Below are 23,117 nucleotides of genomic sequence, written 5' to 3' on the forward strand. Positions count from 1 at the left end.
CAGCCACATCATGGATTTGGACCTGTTCGTGGGAGAGATTGGTCTACAGTTTTCCTTTCTTGTAATTTCTTTATCTGGTTTGGGGATTAGGGTATGCTGACCTCATAGAATTAGTCAGGAAGTGTCCCCTCTTCTTCAATTTTTCTGAAAGAGACTGTAGAGAATTGGAATCATTTCTTCCCATTTGGTTGGTAGAAGTCACCACTGAAACCATCTGGGCCTAGTGCTTTATTTTTTGGAAGGTTATGAAGTATTGATTCTATTTCTTTAATAGATAAAGGCCTATTCAAATGATCTATTTCTCCTCGTGTTAAGTTTTAGCAGATTGTGTCTTTCAAAGAATTGGTCCATTTCATTTAAGTTATCCAGCCTGTAGGCATTGTCCTTTTATTGTCCTTTTAATGTCCACAGGATCAGTAGTGAAATGAAGATCCTTCTTTCATTTCCAATATTAGTAGTTTGTGTCTTCTCTAGCCTGGCTAGAGGTTTACCAATTTTATTGATTTTTTTTCAAAGAACCAGCTTTGGTTTCATTGTTTTTCTCTATTGTTTTCCTATTTTTGATTTTATTTATTTCTGCTCAAGTTTTTATTATTTGTTTTCTTCTGCTTTATTTAGACTTATATTAGTCTTCTTTCTCTAGTTTCCTAAGGTAGAAGCTTACTGATTTTCATTCTTCTTTTATATTTGCATTTAATGCTGTAAGTTTCTCTCTAAGCACTGCTTTCACCATATCCCACAAATTTTGTAAGCTGTTTTCATTTTCATATAAAATACGTGTAGTTTAAAATAATTTTAAGATTTCCCTTTGACACCTATTATTTAGATATAAGTATGTTTGTTTACTCCCCAGATATTTTGTGATTTTCCACTTTTCTGTTATTGCTTTTGTAGTTTTATATTAAACAGTTGCATACAATTCTATTACATAGCTGTATCATAATTTATGTAAAATGTTTTTTAGACTTTGTGTTGTTATAAGTAATTTTATAATTAATATCTTGATACATAAGACTTTGCAACTATAACAAAGTATGATAAGTGACACAGTAAGGGAGGTTAAGGATGCTCTTGTAAAGCTACTGAACACAAGTTCATGTGCCTGATGCACAGTGAGGCCAAACTGAAACATCAAGTTTGGAGCAGAGAAAGGTTTATTGCAAGGCTGAGCAAGGAGGATGGGTGGCTCATGCCCCCAAAAGCCCCAAACTCCTTGAAGGGTTTCAGCAAAGCATTTTTAAAGGCCAGGTGAAGGAGGGGCATTTTTAAAGGCCAGGGTGTGTGACCATCTTGTGCACAGTTCTTTGATTGGTTGATGGTGATCAGTCCTTAGGTGCCAGAAGGTCTGGGGACTACTGCTCATGATCATCAAGTAGTTAATTTCTTCCATTTGGTGGTTGTTTTTAGCATCTGAAAAACTCAGGAAATATGCAAGAGATACTGTTATCTGGGTACTTGGAGAGGAGCTACAGCAGAGGATATGGGGGGCAGGAGTCTGTCCCTGGAAGGTCTCATAGGGTCCTAGCTGGTTCCAGAAACACGTAGCAGGGACATCTAATTTGGTCTAAGAAGCTCAAGAAAGCCTTCCTCAAAGAAAACTGTTTAAGCTGGGAGTGAAGTGGTTTGTAGGAGGAAGCTAAGTAGAGAGTACTAGGCAAAGGCAGGCCTCAGGGGAGGATGGGGAAAAGGCTGGCGCTGTAGGGGAGGAGGAAGGGTGGAGGACGACTTGTTACAGGAAGTGAAAAAAGTTCATTTTGCCTGGAACTAAATGTCTGGGGGTAGAGGAAGAGGCAGGAAAATGAGGCTGGAAAGGTAAGCTAGTTCACAAGCCATATTAAAAAATTTGGACTTTTTATCTTAAGCGTAACGGGGAATGCTGCAGCAGTGTTAACATGTGTGCATTAGTATCAGTAGTGTTTGTAACTAACAATCCTATATGAAACCAAGAAGATAAGGAATTCAACTCGTAAACCAAAGAGGAGAAGTAAAAAGAACAGAATTCGGAATTAAGAGCCCGCCTCCATCTTGTCGGAGCTATGTGACCCTGAGCACAGCTTCCTCTGTGGGATAAGAAAATTATTTGAGGAGCAAGAGATAAAACTAGGGAAAGCTTCTGTCACAAAGCTTCTTTGGTGTTGATCCCTAATTTATCTTATGGACGTATACCTTACCTCAATTTTAGGTCAAAGAGTTTCTTTTGCAAAGCTTTGCAATTCACAGTGGAATTTAATGAACATTATTGCCCTCAGGAAACTCCTTGATCAGAATATGAATGAGCTACAAAAGCAAGTGAAACTCCTACAGGATAAAGAGAATCAACTGGAAATGACCAGTTCTCAGCAACAATCCACAATTCAGCAACAAGAGGCCCAACTTAAACAACTGGAAAATGCAAAAAGAACATCTAATGAGGTAAGAAAACAAACAGGAGTGCCGCTCAGCTTCCCTGTTCTCTCAGACCTAAGTAATAGTTCGTAGCAGCTAATGATGATTGAACGCCTAGCATTTTTACCCATTAAGTTTAGTCTGGGTTCAGTCAGGAGAGCGGAATCTACTCTAGGTGTTCTGAGCAAGAAGGGATTTAACATGGGGAATAACATGCTTACAAAACTGTTGGAAGAGAGAGGCAGGGGTGAGCAGAAGGTCAGAAAGAACTGTTGCTGGCTTTCAATATATCCAGCCGTTCAGAAGGCACAGGGAAACTAAGTCCTGCAGCACCAAAGTGGGAGATTTACAGAAACCCCCTGAAGCCCTTACAATTGTGTCATCTGCGGTCTGCCCTTTAACCTACCTGGTAATGTTACCCAAAAACCGGGTTCGCCTCTTGGTGGGTGTCACACCCTAAGATACAACCAAGCCAAAGAGCGGGAGGAGGAAGGATTTGTTACTTGCAGCAAGTAAGGAGAACATCGGGGAACTTTCCCAAAGAGGTGTCTCCCCACCAGCAACACTGAGGATGTTTTAAGCTAAGGGTACATGCATATTCATGAAGGATCTTGAGCAGAGAATTCAGCATAGAATTGGGGCAAAGGTCAACAGAGTCCAGGCTTCAGTTGATTGAAGTCAGGAAAGTCAGCATCACCATTCTGTCCTCCATCTGGGTGGAACTCAGAAGTGCATATCAAATTGTTCTGTATATCACTTGAAGAGGAACCACGACTGTTTCATCACTGAGCTATTGTTTCTTAACTGCTTTTCCTTTGTTCCTTCATTCCTTCACTTCCCTTAAGATCATTAATTACTGAGACCTATTCAAGGACAAGCGCTGAATTACAGAGACCGGTTCAAGGGCAAGTACTGTGGCCAGGCTTAGATCCCAAAATGGCTCAGGCCAAAAATGATTTCTCTTATGTCAAGAAAGCCATGCCTGGTTCTTTCTCTGGGGACCCCCTACCCTGTCTGCTCACAGAAGTGGTGGAGGAGAAAAGTGGCTTTTGCAGTGCTTTCTCAACTATGTACAAGTGCCTCTCATTTGCAGAAACTAAATGGAAACTCTGCTGTCAAGGGAGCCTGGGAAAGGTCATTTTCAGACTTTGAACCTTGCAGCACAGGGGACAGCTTTGAAAAGTAGAGGTCCTGGTGAGCAATGCCAGTTCACTTTGTGTAGGCAGCGTCCATACAAGCCTCCTTACCCCGATTTAACTTTATAAACAATAAGAAGAACATTATGCCTCCACCTAATAATGATGCAGTGTCACTCATGTAAATGAAGACACGCTTAACCTCTCAAAGTCCATCAGTTTCTGCGGTCATTTGGGGGTAATGTTAATTGCTACTTCTTCAGCCTCAATCCACATGGATATGCTAACTTTAAAACTTAATTATAAAGTTAACTCTCAATAATACAGTAACACATATTTTGCCAGTGTGGTGTAGGTTCAGGAAGGTACTCCCATGCCATCTCTTGGTTTCTTTCCACATATTCTGGCTCTGAGAGAAACAGCATCATGTATCAGTCACTGGTTAAAAGTTTAGACATCATCTTGTAGGACATCACTGAACCCTAAAAGATGTTGTAACCTAGCCAGCATCATATCTACATCTTTCGTAGGTCTTTCCACTGTTCTGCAGGTTAGTTTTTTTCTGAATATATGAGAAGACCAATGACTCTCATATATATGAGCCTTTGTTTCACTTCTCTTACTGTAAAATGATTTCCTTGGTCAGAAGCCATGCTGCATGGCAGTGTATCATGACAAGAAATTAAGAATTTGGTAAGTCTACAGTTGGTGGTCCTGGCAAAAGCATTGTGGACAGAGAAAGCAAATCCAAATCTAAAATGAGTGTCTGTTTCATTGAGGACAAATTGTCATTCTCTCTGTGGTGGAAGGGGTCCAGTATAATAAACCTGCTACCAGGTGACTGCCCAGCCCCCCTGGTGGATGGTACCATATCAGTTGCTCAAATTGATCTTTGCTTTTGGCAAGTTGAGTGGATTAGCATTGGTGACCCCTTAGAAAATATATTCCCGCCACCATGCAGTTTGTACATGAGCTCACTGAGCAAGCAAATAGGTGATAGAAAAACAGGCTAAGTGACATCTATAGAATGTCACTTCTGTAGTGAAGAATGTACTGTTTTTTCCCTCTGGTGATTGAGGGCCAGCTCTTTTGTAGAAGCTCTCTGATGAACAAAAAACACATGAAACATGTATTTTCACACTAGGCCTGCGCTGTCCGATGTTGTGTCAGCTAGCCACATGTGGCTACCTCCATTTAATTTAAATTAATTAAAATTAAATAAAATTTAAAATTCAGTTCCTCAGCACACTAGCCACGTTTCACGTGCTCAGTAGCCACATGTGGCTAGTGACCACCATATTGGAGGATGCAGACATAGAACATTCCCACCAATCCAGAAAATTCTGTTGGACTGCATTTCTAGTCTAGACCCCTTTCCCAGACCTATTTCAAGTGGTTGTAGCATACTGTACTGAATCATATGTAAATCATACTTACATATTGGATCATATATAAATCAGGCCCAAATTTTTCCTTCTTGGTTAACTGGTCACAGAGAACTCCCTACGAGGTCATAGGTTTGGGTTGAGAGAGGGAGTCATGCAGTAGAAGTAAGTACCAATTGCTCATGCAGCTTGGAACCTTTAGGACCTGCTCAGGCGCAGCATTTGACACAGCAGTTCCTTTAGAGGATGGAGTTCTGTACTACTGCGCATGCCCAACTCACAGGCTCGGTGATTAATAGAATACCTTGTTTCAGGAAGGGCAGCATAGGTTACTCGATCACCTGATTTCTCATGGCCAACCATTCAGTCTCCCCAGGACCCAGAGACAAGGAAGGACCTTTCTCATAAGGCGAGTGGTAATTATGGGAGGAGAGATGGCTTTCCTCCCAAATCCTAAGATTAAACTAAAGCTTTCCAGAGGCTCCACATTGCTTTCTCATCTGCCACCGAACCTTGGAGCAGTTTTGGATCTGCTGGTGATAAAGCCCAAATGGCATAGCAGTTTGCCCTGCAGCCCAGCACAGCACAGGCACCACTGAAACCGTACAGCCTTGGAGGTTGCTTGATAAATGGGTTGAAGGAGCAAGAATGGTATCAGTGGATTCTAGAATCTGAAGAGGCGATACAAGCACTTGGCCTTTTCTACCATCAATAGCCCTCACTCCTCAGGTTGGAAAGTCAACAAGGAGAGTCTGCTCTTCCAGGTTGTCCAGTCTGACTGTACATTCAAGAATTCGGGAATAAGCACTGAGGAGATTCACAAACCCACTAGGCCCACTGTGAACCCAGTGAATCACTGAAGGTGTCCTAAGACACACTGTGAGATCACACTCCACTTTCTACCTTACTTCCTTAAGCCCCCACTCTGAATTGTGAACCTCAGTCCCATTTTGGGTTCCAAGGTACTTGTGTTGACCCAGAACCACTATACTGTATGTAATTCCCCCGAAGTCTCTATTATTCCTGTTCTCCAATGCCCAGTCACCTGGGTAAAAGGCCACAGGTCTCTTTGGGGATGGCTTGGGAGAAGAGCACATCCTCGTGGCAGTGTTATACACAAGGTTCTTCCTGAAGTTGACCTGGTGAAAGGACCTTGGGTCTTTGAATTGGCTCAAATCTGGGCATTGAGTAGGAGGCTGTTACTCTTCGTTGTTGTCATTTAAATTGGGCCTATGTTCACCAGGCCCAGGTGGGTTTACTTATGTATTGATTTAAAAATACAACTCAAGTAAAACTTTAATAGGTTCTTCATCTATGTTAGTTCTATAATTACTATCATCAATTAACTACAACCAAAGTTTGCTACAAATCAAACCATTTGGCTGTATCTCTGGCCCTATTATCTAATAACTGTAATAATGCCCACCTTGCATCTGAGAGTTAAACATTGCCACTTGACCTCTGACACTCTGCAGTACCATCATCCCCACTAAAATCAGGGGTACGTTTCAATGTTGGCACCTCCCACTGTCATCCTCAGTAGAATATTATAGAGAACTTCAAGGAATCTGAGCCCCCCACCCACCAGTGTATTTGGCAAAGCCTTGGTGAAAGGAATGTCTTATAAGTGATGTGTGGGTCATGGTGATGATGTGGGTAAGCAGGTCACTCATGATAAATCTACTCCAAGTTTCCTATCTACTTAAGACTTTGGATTCCTTCCTCTCACTAATGCCAAGGAAGTATGGCATCTTAATGTCATTTAACATAGGTCACTGTTGAGTCCAAGATTCAGTCCATCTACCAAGCAAACTATTAAAGTTACATTAGATGTTAAAATTAACACATTAAATCTTGAATCTCTGGTAAGTGCATCCATGTCAGCCTGTTCAATATTATTTTCCTTTCTCCATAGTATAACACCCTATGGATACATTCCTGCATATATTCCTCAGGTTTCTGCCAATTTAATTTGGCAAAATCTTTCCATTCTTTCACTATGGCAGTCCTCCTAGGTCAGTCTCTATACTCAAAGCCCACTCCCCAGGAGGTGCTGGGATCTGACTCTAGTTGTAGGATTGGAAGCAAAGAGAAGTGACAATAATGCAGGGGTGGGTTTTAAGAACAATAGGTGTCCTCTTACAGGTAACTGCCTCAGGTGGAGTCAAGAGTCCTCAAGGCAAGGGTGGTTAATCTGAGGCAGCAGATGGACTGCTTATGCTGATAAGAGAGGCTCAGTAGAATTTCGAGGTCCAGGGTGGTGAAAGTTATTGGAATCCTGTCAGATGTTCTCATTCCCAGTTCTCAAATGTGCATGTCTTTCCAAATAAAGCACTGTTTTTCTCATAAGAGATTTAGCAAGGCTATGAAATCAACTTGTGCTGCAGTTTTGAAACCTACTTGATGAAATTTGAGATTTGGATTTTGGATATATTGACCTGCTGCTGATATGAAAGAAGTGTCCGGGTCTCTGTGCCTTGTTCCAATAATTAAATCCCGTGTTGGACATTTTCTTCTTGTAAGCTCATTAACATGGTCAGACGTGAGAGCCCACCCACCACTCCTTGGAGATCTCCGTCCTGCTATAACATGCTTTGTATCAGTCATGTGATCTGCCAAAACACAGGCAGATCTTTAATCAGATCTTTTGTCATGAATTAGTGGCAGGATTAATATTGCCTTCAAATCTAACCAGCTCAGATACCAATCCCAGATTCCCTGGAGCCACTTCTAAAAGCAAATACTTCATTAGTCAGGGTTGGGTCAGGAAAATAGCTTGCACTCTACATACTTCAAGCTGGAAGACTTTTTTTACGGATAGAATTAAATGCTTACAAAACTAGTGGAAAGCTGGTGAGGGGGGCAAAAGTCAAGGAAAAGAGCGGCTGGCTTCCAGAATTCTGAAAGTGCCGACAGCACAGGAAGCTACTTTGGTTTCAGAAGCTGAAGCCTCTTGTAAGCCTTTTTCAGCAGAAAGGCTTTGCTGGTTTACGGTCCCTAAATATCATACCTTTATTCAGCAGTGTTCTCATTTTTTTTTTTTTTAATGTTTTTCAGCATCTCAAGAGCAACCAGGAACTGTCAGAGAAGCTGTCTAGGCTGCAACAGGAGAAGGAAGCTCTACATCAAGAATACAGGAAAGTTTTGAACCAGCTGGATGTCCACGTGAGGTAAACAGCAAGTTTCCTCTGGAAGAACACTGTGTAGAGTAGCTGCGTCTTAGGGCGTCAGCTCCAGGCCTAGGCAGGGGATGCTCGCTGAAGTGGCCTTTCAAGGACGCCAACACCCTTTTCCTTCGTTCTTAGAAGTTCTGTCCTCAGGGCTTTTCCAAGAGAAGTGTGGGGACCAGTTTCTTTCCAGGAGAGGCAGGGAGAAGGGGAGTGCTATTTATTGAGCTCTCATGGTGTCTAACTTCTTGCTCTTCCCCGAATACACCCCTCTCACTTGCCATGAGGCTCTTCATCCTTTTCCTCAGCCCAGACCAGTCAGTCTCCCTATTCCAACTCTTAATTCTTCCACTGAGAGTCACCTCCTCTCAGAAGCCTTTCTTGACACACCCAGCCTGGGCTGGCAAGGTTCTCATTCTTTGTGACTCTCTAGCCCTCTGTATGTGACTCTCTGTAATTATTTAAGAACTTGCCATGTTGTTTTGATATAATATGATTCACACCTGTCTTCCTCACCTGACTAGGTTTTTAGAGGACATGGGCCATGGTCTCACTCATCTTTTAATCCACGGTCCCTGGTATATAGCAGGTGTTCAATAAAAGTGTATGTTCCCAAACTTCCTTCTCTTTCTTCCATTTCCTGCCCATCATCCCACCAGATTCCTCCAGCTCTCCTCCTCTCTGAAGTGTAGTGTGGTAGTTCAGAGTATGGACTCTGGAGCCATACTGCCTGGGTATAATTCCTGGTTTTACTAGGAACTAGCTGTGTGACCTTGGGCAAGTTGAGTAACCTCTCTGTGCCTGAGGTACCTCATCTCTAAAATGGGCAAAGTAACCATTCCTATCTCATAAAGTTGTTGTGAGAATTAAATGAATGAGTATATGTAAAGCATTTACTTAGAAGTGTCTAGCACACAGCTGTTACTATTACCAAATCTACTTATTTTTAGTTTTTTTTTTTTTTCCTCCATGAACCACCTTTCTACTCCTAGCTCTGCATCTTTCTGCTTTGTTCCTTTTACAGGTGGAAGTTTTTTATTCTCTTATGTTCTCACCCACCTACTATGTTGATAGTAGTAATGATAATGATTTAAAGACAACTGTCTGCTGTATAGCAGAGAATTCTTGAGTCATTGATATTCATTACCTTGCTCTGATGATCATACCACTGAGAAATATAGAAACCCAGAAAGGTTTATGCATGGTTCAGCTCATGCTGCTGACAAAGTTAAGACTAGACCTCAGTTTTCTGATAACCTACACAGAGCTCTTTCCACATTATATCTTGCTAGTAGAGGGAGCAGAGAGAATGAAGTGCCAGATCAAGAGTACAGAGCCCATGGCTCTCACAGCAGTGGGTCCAGAGGGACCAGGCAGGAGCTCCAGGATCCGCGCTCTGTATGGACTATGGCTGGATGTACCTCCTCTCTCAGATCAGAAACCACCAGCATGTGCACTGACCACCTCACAACCAGGGATCCCAAATGGAGTCTCAGTGGAGAGTTTTTACATTTTACTGGTCTCATAATCATATTCCTGGTATGTAACCAGCCTCAGGAGCACTGCCTTCTTGGGGTCTCACTCAGACCAGGTGTAGATGATCAACCTCACTGTGATCAATAAACAGTGCTGACAAACTGGTGCAAACTGCTGTGAAACTTCTCAGACCTGTGGTTACAAAGCAACGCTGTTTGAATCAGTATGTTTCATTCCTTGACCAGTGGTCAGCCCCAAGCAAGAACTTCAGCAAAACAGCTCAAGTTCATTCTAGTCCTGCTGGAATCAACCCTCACAACATAGCCCTGATTTAGTTAAGAATTACCCACTGGCCCTATGACTGGTATTTTTATTCAGAATAACGCTTAAAACATTTTAGTATATATATTTTTCATTTTAAAAACTATTTTTATAGAGTAAATTCCTAGATATGGAAGTACTAGTCCAAAAGCTGGAGTTATGGATCTTAAAGTGTATTAACAAACATTCAGAAGCATCCTACCAAAATTTTTTGCCATCATTATATGAGAGTAGGAATTTCACCGCATCCACCTTAGCATGGGTGCTACTTTTGTGGGGAAGGGCTCTGATGAAAACTTTCCCAATGCTTTTTGTTTTCATTGAAGTATAATTTACATATACACAGATTTTAAATGTACAATTTGATGTGTTTTGACGAATGTGTGCACCCACCTAACCACTACCGCAATCAAGATACAGAACATTTCTGTTATCCCTTAAAGTTCTCCCCTCTCTTTAAGCAGTCAGTCAGTGTCTCCTGCTCCTCCACCTCCTCCCGGGCATTCACTCCTCTGACTTCTGTCTCTCCTAAAATTTCATCAAAATGAAATTATACTGCCTGTAATCTTTTGCGTCTGACTTCTTTCACTCCACTTATTCTGTGATTTTTAACGCTCAGTTATAGTCATGAGTTACTTACTTGTCATTTTATTTTGGATTTCTTTGATGGCTAGGGAAGCTGAGGAGTCTTCCGTGCTATTTGTCCGCAGCCTTTAGGACAATGGGTCCTGCCCACACGTAGGCCCCAACATAATTAAATCCGAGTCTGTGACAATAGAATGCAGGGATCAGTATTTTTCTAAAAGCGTTCCCATGTGATTGAAAACTACAGCTTTACGGAAGAAAATGTCAAAACTCTAGGTTCATTTTTGCTTTCATTCCAATCCCACTCCTGACCTTCACAAACAATGCTTATTTCTTCCATGTTTTCCCAGCTACTCTTCCAGAGGAACAAATTCCTTGCCTCTTTGAAATAGAAATCAAAGATAGACCATCTGGTTTTACTTAAACATAAGTGAAAGTTGTCCCTAGATTTTAGAACATGAGTATTGTGCCATCTTCTGCTGCTAGTAGTTAACAGAGCCAAAAATAAACAGAAAATCCACATGTTCTTCGGGCAAGTCGGCCAACAGAACGTCTGACCAAACTGACAGGTGTGCCAGATACCCAGCCAGCTACGGAAGGGAAGGCTCTCAGCCCTCACCAGCTGTACTGCAGCCACACACTCTTCCAACCATACCTAACGCTACAGGGAGAAGCCTCACTATCACGCAGTAGGAGCTAATCTATTAGGTCAAGTCTAATTGACTTGATGGAACATAATAGAACTGTAAACAATGGTGACTATGAAGACTAGATGACAACGAGGGAAAATGCTTGTGACATAATAAATGAAAAGAGCAGAAGATAATTTTAATATGAACAGTGTTTAAACAAAAGGTACTTACAAAAAGACAAAGGAAATACAGCAATATTATTATACTGATCATATGGGAGTTGGGTTTTTTTCCCCAAATTTCTCTTGTTTATCATCTTACTTTAAAAAATAAATTAATTTTTGTTATAGTCCAAGTGGCAGAATAAGAGAGACAGCAGCTGTCTGACATGGGAAGCTAGAGACGTGGGTTTTAATATCTCAGGGGAGGATGAGCAAAAGAAATTCCAAAAATACATGTTGTGTTTCAAATGATGTCAAAACATCGGAGGAACTGTGAACAGCTGGGAAACTCAGTGGACAGCAGGTAGGCTGTTTGTGCAATGCTCGATGGTGTTACACCTCTGAAGCTGTGGACCAAAGGATGCTGAAACTCAGTGATATCTTTTGCCAAGCTCTTCCTAGTATAAGGGAAAATGAGAACATTTATGAGATGGAAATATCTCCCTGTAAAGACTCTTAAGTCACGGCAGCAGTAATTGTGAACACAGTCTGCAAGAATATGGACCTTATGTTATGTAATGAGTGCTGCCAAGGCCACAGAACTGAACAGGCCTAAGGCAGCTTTATGGACCCAGGTATCTAAACCAACTTTATTAGGTAGGATGGAGATTGAGTTTCTGTAGCAGAGACACTGAATAAGAAAGCCTTTTTAAAGGGAGCGGTTTCTCTCTTACCTAACAGCACAGACATAAGCAGCCCTGGATGGGTCTGGTGGCTCAATGTGTCCGAAGTCTTAACTCTTTTCTTGTTGCTCCAGCATATTTAACCTTTATCCACATAGTTCAAGGTAGTTCACTCCATATCCACATTCCATCCAACAAGAAGAAGGGAGCTAGAGGGGAAGGCAAGGGTGTTCCACTTTCTTTTAAGGCACACTACCTCTGCTCCATCTGTTGTCCAGAACTTACTCACGTGGCCTCATCTAGCTGCAGATAAAGCCAGAAAACGTAGTTCATATATTGAGCAACCAAATGCCAATCTAAAATCAGGGAGACTATAACGATAGAAGGAGAAAGTGCATTGGGGACAACCTTCACAGTCAGTCACCACCACACACACAGACATGCTGGTGACAAAGCCTGGTGTGCATGTCTCAAACTTCTCCACTTAGTATCTGGCTAACAGCTAAATTCATCTTCTAAGGGAAAAATACTCAAAATGATTCTTTTATTTATAATCAGCAAGTAGAAGAGAGGAGGGCACTGTTTTGGAAAATGGAAGAGTCTTGCATAAACACATTTAGAGGTAAGATATAACTGCCAAGAACACAGGAACCTCTCGGAGTAGCTATTCCATCATAGTTGACTAGAATTAGCATCTAAATAAGTCTGCTTTGCTCTTCCCCTCCCATCTGGTTCCTAGTTCTTATATAAAACAAAGTATTTCAACAGGATAAGTCAGTGCTATCCGGGTTGCTCCGCTTTGCTGGCATTATAGCACTGGGGTACAGCAGGAGATCACAGGCTCTGGAATCAGATGCTTCTCTGTAGAAGTAACTTCCCTTTGTGTGAGGAGTCCCAGGACCACCGTCAGGTTGGGTGGTTCATTAGAACTTAGAAATCTCAGAAAAGCTGTTACATTCATGGTTATGGTTTATTACAGTGAAAGGATGCAGATTAAAACCAGCAAAGGGAAAAGGCACGTAGCTTCAGAGTCCAGGAGAGACAAGATGCAAGCAAGCTTCCCATTGTCCTCTCCCAGTGGGGTAGTACGGACAGAGCTCAGTTCCCCAGCGACGTCGTATGACAACAGGAGTGAAGTGTTCCCAGCCGGAGAAACTCACCTGAGCCTTGATGTTCAGGGATCTAATCGGGGGTCAGTCAGGTAGACATGGAGTGCCCCAATGATTGACCTTAACTACTCAGTCTCCACTCCCCCAAACCCCCAAAAGTCAAACTGATCCAGCGTGGCCAAGGTAAACAAAAGCACATTCACCATAAATCATATTTTTGGCATAAAATACCAGGTATACAGAGACATTATTATCAGGCAGGACATTCCAAGGGCTTAGACGTTGTCTCCCAGGAGCCAGTCGAGGAATGTGAAGGGTTTGAACACCCCAGTCCTGCTGAGTTAATGCTACTGCAACAGCCTTCAGTCCTGGCTCATGGAGTGAGGACATCAAGTTCACCAGTTTGCTTTAAAATCAAGTGAGATGTCTTCAAAAGCCTGGAGCACACATAGTTCACTTCTTAGTTAGGGCTTCTTCCAGTGTGAGTGTCAGAGCCCCAGTAGGACCAGACAGCATCGTAGGCCTGGGTGGCTGTGGCCTCACATGCCTATGGTGACAGCAGATTCTTCATTCCCTGAACACTTTTTGTTTCGGTTAAAAAGGCTTTATCCTAATTTCTAGGCATTCAGGGAAGTTAGAGGCGATAGAGACCGTGAGAATACTATTTTGTTTGTTTAGAGTGGTTTTTCTTCTTTTATTTATTTATTTGTAAGATATCAGGGTGTAATTGACCATGAATAACAACAACAACAACAAAACCTGACTGCTATATTTAGACAAACTTTTTAAAAAAATATAACAGAAAATCTGGAGGAAGGTGATTGTGGAGGTTGATTCAGCTGCTCATAGTGTCATTTAGGACCAGGCTCTTTCCCTCCTCCTGCTCCGCTGTGGCTGGTGGGCTGGTGGTTTGTCCTTAGGGCTCTCACCTCATGGTGATAAGGCAGTGACCGGAGCTGCAGGTAGCCCAGCCTCAGCAGGAGGGCAGCCAGGGCGGAGAGAGACTTTCTCAAGTTCTCAGATTTTCCAGAAGTGCCCAACAGGCCTTACGTGTCTCACGAGCTCAATCCACCCCCCAACACACACACCCCTGGGGCCCACCCACCTCCCTTGAGATCAAGGGATCTCTGTAGATACCTAAATGAAATTAGGTTCTGTTAGCAGAAAGGAAGAAAGGCCAGAGCTGCACCTCACAGCCTGCCACAAGGAGTCTGTTTACAACGAAACAGAAGTGGTGAGGGGATCCCTCCCAAATATGCCCGGGGCTTTCTCCCAAACTAGCCTGCCTCAGAACCCCCCGGGGGACTTGGTAAAATGCAGATCCACCCCAGAGTTCCTAATTCTGTAGTTCTGGGAGGGGGCCTGAGATTCTGCATTTCCAAGTTCCCAGGTGGTGCTGATGTTGCTGGTCTGAACACAGTTTGAGAACCAACGCTGTGGGCTTAGGGAAAACCTAATCCAGGAATGTTAGCCGGGGCGGTGGTTTTCGGTAGGGGATAGTTTGCCTCCCAGGGCAAGGGGACTTTTGGCAGTGTCTGGAGACATTTTGGGTTGTCACACTGTACAAGGCGCTACTGGCATCTGGTGGGTAGAGGCCGAGGAAGGCGCTAAGCATTCTTCAAAGTACACGACAACAACAACAAAAGAATTATCTGGCCTGAAATGTCAGCAGGGCAGAGGCTGAGAAATCCTGGTTCAGAGTGATTTTTGTGTTAGTAGACCTAATAAATTCAAAGTGAAAGGTCTTAATTTTTGATTTGAAGAAGCACTTTCTGAGGAGCAGTATTCTTACTTCGAAAGCACAGTCATCTTCAGAGAGACTTGCCTAGTAGTAGTAGGCAGGCTTTAATCTGTTTTCTTGTTTACTCAGATTAGCTGTTATAGTAGCTTGCAATGGTAACTTAGATTTTTTTAAAACATTTTTTTATTGAGTCATAGTCATTTTACAATGTTGTGTCAAATTCAAGCGTAGAGCATAATTTTTCGGTTATACATGAGCATACAAATATTCATTGTCACATTTCTTTTTTTGCTGTGAGCTACCACAAGATCTTGTGGTAACTTAGATTTTGATTCTTTTTTTTATAACAGGTTTACTGAAATATAATTCACATACCATACAATTCACCCATTTAAAGTATCCAATTCAATGGCTTTTAGTTGTACCTTCATTGCCATAATTAATTTTAGAACATTTCATTACCCCCAAAAGAAACCCTTTTGATATCACCCCCCAACCCCAATTCCCCTCCCCACCCCCAGCCCCGGGCAATCACTAATCTACTTTCTTTCTATATGTGCCTCTTCTGGACATTTCGTGTAAATGGAATCATGTAAAATGTGGCCCTTTGTGACTAGCTTCATTCACTTAGCACACTGCTTCCAAGGTTCATTCATGTAGCTTGGATCGGTACTTCATTCCTTTTTATAGCTGAATAATGTTCCGCTGTACAGCTGTTCCATATCTTGTTTACTGAATCATCAGTTGATGGGAATTAGGTTGTTTCCACCTTTTGGCTATTGTGAATAGTGCTCTTATGAACATTCATATGCAAGTTTTTGTGTGAACATATGTTTTCATTCCTCTTGAGTATATACCTAGGAGTGGAATCGCAGGGTCATATGCTTCTATGTTTAACCATTTGAGGAACTGCCAGGCTTTTTCCAAAGTGGCTGCACCGTGTGACATTCCTGCCAGCAGTGTATGAGTGTTCCAATTTCTCTACGTCCCTGCCAGTATTTGTTATTACCTTTTTTATTTTCACCATCCTAGTGGTTGTGAAGTGATATCTCATTGTATTTTTTGTTTTTGTTTGTTTTTTGTTTTGGGGGGAGGTAACTAGGTTTATTTACTTATTTTAGTGGCGGTACTGGCAATTGAACCCAGTAGGCGTGCACTCTACCACTGAGCTATATCCTCTTTTCTCATTGTATTCTTGATTTGCATATTCTTAATAGCTAATGATGTTGAACATCTTTTCATGAGTTTATTGGTGGTAAGTCAAATTTATGTCAGAATCAGAGTAAGAGTCTTGAGCAGAGACCTATATAGAATTGTTTATCTTGTTAGGGAGGTGGGGAAAGGTAATTAGTTTTATTTACTTTTAGAAGAGTTACTGGAGATTGAACCTGGGTCCTCGTATATGCTAAGCATGCGCTCTACCACTTGAGCTGTACCCTCCCCCAAGACCTATATGTAATTGGCATGTAGAAGTCCAGGCTCAAGGTGGGGACTGAGAGCAGACCCGGTTATCTGGAAAATAGACAAGATTGAAGTGGGTTATGTCACTGTCCAAGGGTATAACCAAGAACTAGAACATTTTAAATTAATGGCTGAATCAGTGGAGTAGGATTCAGAATCTAGACGTCAGGGATAAGAAGTAAAAGAGTCTGCTGATTTGGAGATGACTAAAGCTGATGTAATTTAAGAGATTATGCTTGGTCCATTCCCCTACTTGGGGGCAAGAAGTCCTGCAGATACGAGCTGGGACAAGTATCCACCTCTAGTGTCAGGCCCTGACAAAGCAAGAAGAGGACACCGAAGAAAGGTGCATATTGGGGAGGCAAAATAAATTTCCACTGCGTTCAGGTACGCCTATATTTAAATTTACTTTTATAGAAACTATCACGAGAAACATCACCACCAAAAAGCCAAGCTTCGCAGAATCAAGGATCGTTTAGTTCATGAAGTAGCACTACGAGATGACAGAATTAAACAACTTGAAAATGAGACCAGAGCCCTGTGGCAACAAGTGGAAAAGGTGAGGGGGGAAAAGTGGAGAGCTCACAGCAATGCTGGGGGTGGTCATTTGGAGAAAGCCTGCTCGTGTTTTAGTGTCTTTGTGACTGCTTCAGAGCCCAGGTTTACGTTTCTTTTCTTTGCAACTTCTTTTAATGTGAGTGATTGTTTAAATCCTGCCAAAAAGTATATAGGACACATAGTGATGCTGGAGCAAATTGGACACTGAAAATACTCTGCCCCGCTAACTTAGGACTAGCGTCTTGCCTTCAAATGAGGATATCTTTCCTGGATCACCCTTCAGCAGAGACTTCCAGACCACCCTCAGTCACTCAGCTCTACTTTTACAGCCCTCATTTTGCCTCCCATTTCTGTCAGTTTTCAATGTTAGGGAAGACAGGTGACCCCTATTCCTTTATAGATCCTTGACTAGTGCCTTCAAGCTTTTTTTCTAAACATGCATGATTTTTTTATGTTTGTCTTGTGGCTCCCTGGTGTGTGGGTAGGAAGGAAATGGGGCAGATGAATGAGATTAAATGCAGAATAGTCTTGAGGACATTAAACTACATCAGTTCTAAATGGAGGGCAACTGAGTTGGCCTGGAATGTTTCCCTTCTTGAGACATCCCCCACCCACCCCCCAGCCCATTTCAGAGTTTTGAAAACGTTGTCCTCAGTCCTAAAATACTCATTTCTACGCCCAACAGATTTTTATTGTACCACCACTATGCGCCAAGGATACCAAAACAATTGATGTAAATTCAGTTACTCCGTATTATTATAGGACTCCAGGTTAAGAATCCTCAGGCTACATACAAATAAAACATTTGAGGATTATAACAGACAGGTCACCAATGTTGTGTTTCTGATTTAAAAAACTAACAGTAGTGAAAAAGGAAAGAAAGTTAGATTTTACAATACCCTCCTATTTTGGCACTAATTCATCAAACTTTTAAAGAGGTCCAGGTTACACCCACAACTAGGAAAACCATGTGGAAAATATATAGAAGAAAAGTAGCAGCCCTGGCCCATGGGCCCACCAGAAATATCATCAGCCTGTCCTGCATCACCCGCCCTGCCTTAGGATGCCCGCTTTCCACATCTCGGCATCCATGGCATAGCCAGCCTCCTGCTTTCAGCAGTCACATGTCCTGACTGTACTGTGCTGAATAGCGTACCTCCCCCCAATTCACATCTACCCAGAAACTCAGAATGTGACCTAATTTGGAAGTAAGGTGTTTGCAGGTATAAACAGTCAAGATGAAGTCATACTAGGTTAGAGTGAGCCCTAAAGCCAATACGACTAATATCCTTATAAGAAGAGGGAAAGACACACAAAAAGACATACGCAGGGGAAGACGGCCGTGTGATGACAGAGGCAGAGATTGGAGTGGTGAAGCCCCAAGCCAGGGAACAGCAAGGATTGCTGGCAGCTACCAGCCAGGAGAGAGGCAGGGAACTAGTTCTCCCTTAGAGCCCCCAGAAGAACTACCCCTGCTGACACCTTGATTTTAGGCTTCTACCCTCCAGAACTGTGAGACAATAGACTCCTGTTGTTTTAAGCTGCCCAGTTTGGGGTAATTTATTACAGCCACCCTGAGAAACTAATACATCTACCCAAAGAACCACACGTCTCCACAAAATATACTGGAGATGAGAGAGTGGCTGAGCCTCCTGCGCACCGCCCTTGAAGGGTGTGCTGCGTGTCCGCCTTAGACAGACGCAGGTGCAAAGTCTAGTCCTGCCACTGAGTAGCTCTGTGACCTCGCCCAAGTCCCTGGGCGTCATCTTCCTCTGTAAAATGGGGAAGTGACTGCTACCTCACAAGGCTTTGGTGAGGATTAAAATACAAAATGCCTAAAGTGGTACTGGCACATATGAATTTTCATAGATGCTATTTTCTTCTTCTTAGTGTAAAATCTCTTAGAAGCATGTTCGTGGGTTGATGCCTAGTTGATGAGAAATTGTTCGTAGAATTGGAGATACTTAGCCTAGAGAAGACTGATGTGAGATCTTTTAATGCCGCAGTGGTACAAACCCCGAGCTCTTGATCTTAGTTATTTTAGGGTCCATGAACCAGAGCCCTGTGGGTATAAAAGCTGGACTCACTTTCTAAGCACCAAGTCTCCAGAAAATAATGTCACTTTTGGGGGCTTTGTTCCTTCAGCCTTCTCTTTATACGGTGTGCCAGTTGAGTCCTCTGACTATGGAGACCATCCAAACCAGATTTTCCTCAATATTTTATCCTTTTATTAGAGCAGGTGTCCTGATTTTTTTATTCCAAAAAATATGACATTTCCCAAGGACAGGGGGTCAGGCCTGCCCCACCTAATTTTCTTTCTAACTCAGTTATAACTGCTTTGCTTGTTATTTGTGGGGTGCCTGCTTCCACTGTTAAAATTTATCATAAATGTATTTAAATAATAGCAGGTCAGACTATCATTAGACATTGAAGGGTCCTGGAAGAAGGACTTTAAAATCTGGAAGGGTTTGTTTCAGAACACACTGTGATCTCCTTCCTTATAATTCCATAATAATAGATGGGCAGTCTTTTTTTTTTCTTTGTTTCTTTGTTTCTTTGTTTCTTTGTTTCTTTCTTTCTTTCTTTCTTTCTTTCTTTCTTTCTTTCTTTCTTCCTTCCTTTCTTTCTTCCTTTCTATTTTCTCTTTCTATTCTGAATTATAATTGACCTATAACATTGTGTAAGTTTCAGGGGTGCAACATAATGATTCAGTTTGTACACATTGCTAAATGATGACCACAGTAAGTCTAGTTAACATCCATCACCACACATAGTTACAATTTTTTTTTCTTGTGATGAGAACTTTTAGGATTTACTCTCTTAGCAACTTTCTCATATGCCATACAGTATTACTAACTATAGTCACCATGCTGTACATGGCATCCTCATGACTTATTAATAACTGGAAGTTTTTTTTTCTTTTCTTTTCTTTTTTTTAAGGATGTGCTGGGGATTGAACCCAAGATCTCATGCATGCTAAGCATGCGCTCTGCCACTAAGCTTTACCCACCCACTCCCAGAAGCTTGTACCTTTTGACCACATTTACTCATTTCACCAGCACCCCCACCTCTGGTAACCATCAATCTGTTCTCTGTATCTTTGAGTCTGATTTTTTTATTTTGAGGTTTTTTAAGATACAATGTAAATGGCTAGTCTTTTCTGAATGATCTATATTAGTACCTTATTTAAAAGGAAGTTCCCTCCTAACCTGTGGTTCACCCACCTGCCAGAGGTGGTTATTCTTCGCCCACTCCCACTTGCTCCCACCATTGGCAGGTGGGAACAGACACAAAGGGTGAAGGTACTTGCCCGTTACCATTGACAGGTCCTTGGTGAAGTGAGAAGGGTAGTTCTACACTGTGAGCTTCTCAAGTTCTCACCACCTGTGATGTTTACTAATATCCACTGATTCAGTATGAGAATGTTATATATTCACAAAATATAATCCTTTTTCATTTTAGCTATAACATCACTAGCTGTCCCTTTCAGGGAAAGTGGTTGGTAGAAGGTGGAACATGGTTTCAAGCTAGAAGTCATTTCAGCATCATCCCTGCAAGAATATTCTCAGTACCTGGCTTACCTGCTTGACTTGCCAAGGCAACTGAGACCCTGACACTGGTTGTCAAGTGAGGTGGCCAAATTCCCATCGTCCTCTCATTGCCTTAAAAAGACTATACCCCCAAAGCATATGGAAATGTATTATATGGAAATTTTTTTCAATATGGAGCTTCAGATAGTTCACACGAGTGGCAGAAGTTGTAGAGTTAGAGAGAAGAATGATTTGATCCCTACAGAATTAGCATACAGATGGGAGCACTGGGACCTGATTGGAAGTTGAGTGCTCAAATATTTTAAAATGTTAACCCAGAAGAATAAGTAACTGTCCAAACAAAATGCATGACATAAGATAACTGAAATAAATAGAGGGATGATCTAGCAGAGTGTAAGCAAACAGGTGGAGGCAGATTAGAAGATGGGAGAAGACAGTTAACAAGGAAATTTGCTTAGAAACAGGATGATGCTCTTCAACTTGCCATTCTTTCTCCTGCTGTGGTACTTATGGGGCTGTATTACTCCCAGGAGAAGGTGTTCCAGGACCAGGTCATTGCCCAGAATGATATCCTGCTCCTAGAAAAAAGTAAACTCCTGGAGCAACTCACCGAGCAAGAAGAACTAATCCACAGCAACAAAGGGGTAATATCTTCAGTCCAGAGCAGGTGGGTGCAGGCCCATGATCTCCACAAAGAGGATGTTTCTCCCTCAACAAAGGGATGGTTTCAGAAATGGTCCTTTGAGTTGTGGCCTATATCATAACTGTTTCTCTGCCATCTGCTGTTTTTAGCAGTTCACATGAGTGGCAGAAGTTGTAGAGTTAGAGAGAAGAATGTCATGGAGAAGGCAGGCTGGCTGTTCAGACAGGTGCCTTCACAGCAGCATTGCCTCCTGAGGACCCAGCTCTGCTCATTCCGGCCCCTCCCTTTGTGTGTGTCAACACTCATTTTTATCACTTGACACCTATGGGATCCAAGTAGACCGAAAGAGAATCAGGCAGACAGCCCAGCCCTATGACTTTCTGGTTTTATCTTTTTACACAAGTTACTTCCCCAACTCCAAGCCTCAGTTTCCTCATCTGCAGAATAGGCATCATAACAGTATCTATCTCATGGGGTGGTTGTGAGGATTAAAGGAGCTAATACGTGGGAAGTGTTAAGTGCTTTCTGTGTGGCTAGGTTGCAGTGCCCACGTACTTGGTAAGTGCTTGTAACCATGGTGAATGGTAGCTGCTGCTCCTACTATTTTTACTTCTACTATATCCCTCCTCCTCCTGCTACTACTACCACCGCCACCGCCACTACTGCAGCAGAAGCGTGGGATGACGGTGTGAAATCAGAACCAGATGCAGGCTGCTCAGCTGCAGAGTTAGGGATGCAGAGTCTCTCACTCCAGTCCCTCCCCTAAACGGGATCGAACCTCTCCTCAGGTTTCCCCAGGGCTGGACCTGTGCCTTTTGTGTTCCTGCACTCTTGTGTGTCTCTATTCTCAGCATGTATTTAATGACTGTATACCAGCCAGAAGTTCATTAATTTTCACTTGGTCTTGGAACATGGTGGGAATTATTCCGGCAAAGTTGGTTCCAAAATCTGGCTGTGGGCTAAGACCCAACGCTAGTGGGAAGTAGGGTAGAATTTTCAGGACTGATACAGAAATTTTTACTTATGCCTCTGATTTATGCCATTCTTAGAGTACTTTTACTGGATAAAGAAAACAAGCAGTTACAGGAGAACAGCCTCCAGCTCGTGCAGCAGGTTGGCCTCTTAGAGCGCATCATAAGGAGCATCCAGATCCGCAGAGGAGAGGTAAGAGGCGTGTGTGCTCCCTGCCAGGTCCTCAGTATGAAGCTTGGGTTGCTAAGGTCGCTGCCTTCTCTTTTCCCTCATGTTCTGCGTGCAGCTGTGGCCTGCACTTGGCCTCGTGGTGGACTGTGGCAGAGAGGCTCACGGGCTTCACTCCGGGGCAGCAGAGCTTGAGACTGCTCTCTTCCAACTCTGCTCTTCATTGGTTCAGCTTTTGCTAAACACGCTTCTCCTATGTGATCCCAGAGCAGTTCGTGTCTGCTTTCTCGCTTCTTCCTTAACACACTGTATTGTCGTTGCCTTTTCACTTCTCTGTCTCAGCAGCTCAGGAGTGACATCCTGGAGGGCAAGGGTTGTAGCTCATATGTCACTGTATCCATGGACAGGAGCTCCATAAATATTTGAGAATGAATGAATGTTAAATGTCTGCATATGGATGCCTTGTTCTCAACTACCCTGTTTGCCACGTATTGTTCTAGCCGCATCTGAGAGATGAGCCCATCCGAGGCTCACAAAGGTAAAATGAAGCTAGTCTGGTCTGGCAAGGAGTCAAGCCCAAGGAGAACATCTGAGTCCGAGAAAAGCAATTATGTTACAAAGAGCTAGGCAGACAAGTGGCCGTGGCCAGTAGTCTAAGTTCAGACATGGTCCAGGGTCTGTCTGGCCAGAGTACCTCAGTAAGCAGAGTTGCATTCTGAATCCAGGGTGGAGGCTGCTTGCCTTCCTCCCTGGCTTGTACCACCTGCTAAGACATTTCTTCCTAGGATCCGTCACAGCAAATCCTGCTCGTTGGATACTGATGCTCTGAGCATAAGACCTGCATCATGTTTGCTCTCAGCAAGGTGATTGTTTGCAAATTTTTGAGTTGTTTGAGGATTTTATCAAAAGTAGAACTGCCAGATGATGTGACCTAATTTCCAACAGTTAGAAATGTCTTTGTTTGAGCTATAACTGTTTTTTAT

At 42.6% G+C, this 23,117-nt stretch overlaps 1 protein-coding gene across 3 annotated transcripts in view; it reads left to right on the forward strand.

The window, feature by feature from the left end:
* Window positions 1–23,117, forward strand: part of LOC102504444 (coiled-coil domain-containing protein 30) — a 101,557-nt gene that overhangs the window by 72,688 nt on the left and 5,752 nt on the right. For 2 of the 3 annotated variants that reach the window (XM_032493985.1, XM_014566674.2), the window contains exons 12-16: window positions 2,250–2,412; window positions 7,964–8,076; window positions 16,660–16,801; window positions 20,882–21,018; window positions 22,044–22,158. In XM_032493985.1, coding sequence (XP_032349876.1) covers window positions 2,250–2,412; window positions 7,964–8,076; window positions 16,660–16,801; window positions 20,882–21,018; window positions 22,044–22,158 — 670 coding nt within the window. Of the gene's footprint in view, window positions 1–2,249; window positions 2,413–7,963; window positions 8,077–16,659; window positions 16,802–20,881; window positions 21,019–22,043; window positions 22,159–22,919; window positions 22,998–23,117 lie in introns of all 3 variants that reach the window. The other variant, XR_004324962.1, reaches the window with a different exon arrangement.

This window comes from Camelus ferus, chromosome 13 (genome assembly GCF_009834535.1).
Source record: "Camelus ferus isolate YT-003-E chromosome 13, BCGSAC_Cfer_1.0, whole genome shotgun sequence".
In the NCBI taxonomy this organism is placed as follows: Eukaryota; Metazoa; Chordata; class Mammalia; order Artiodactyla; family Camelidae; genus Camelus; species Camelus ferus.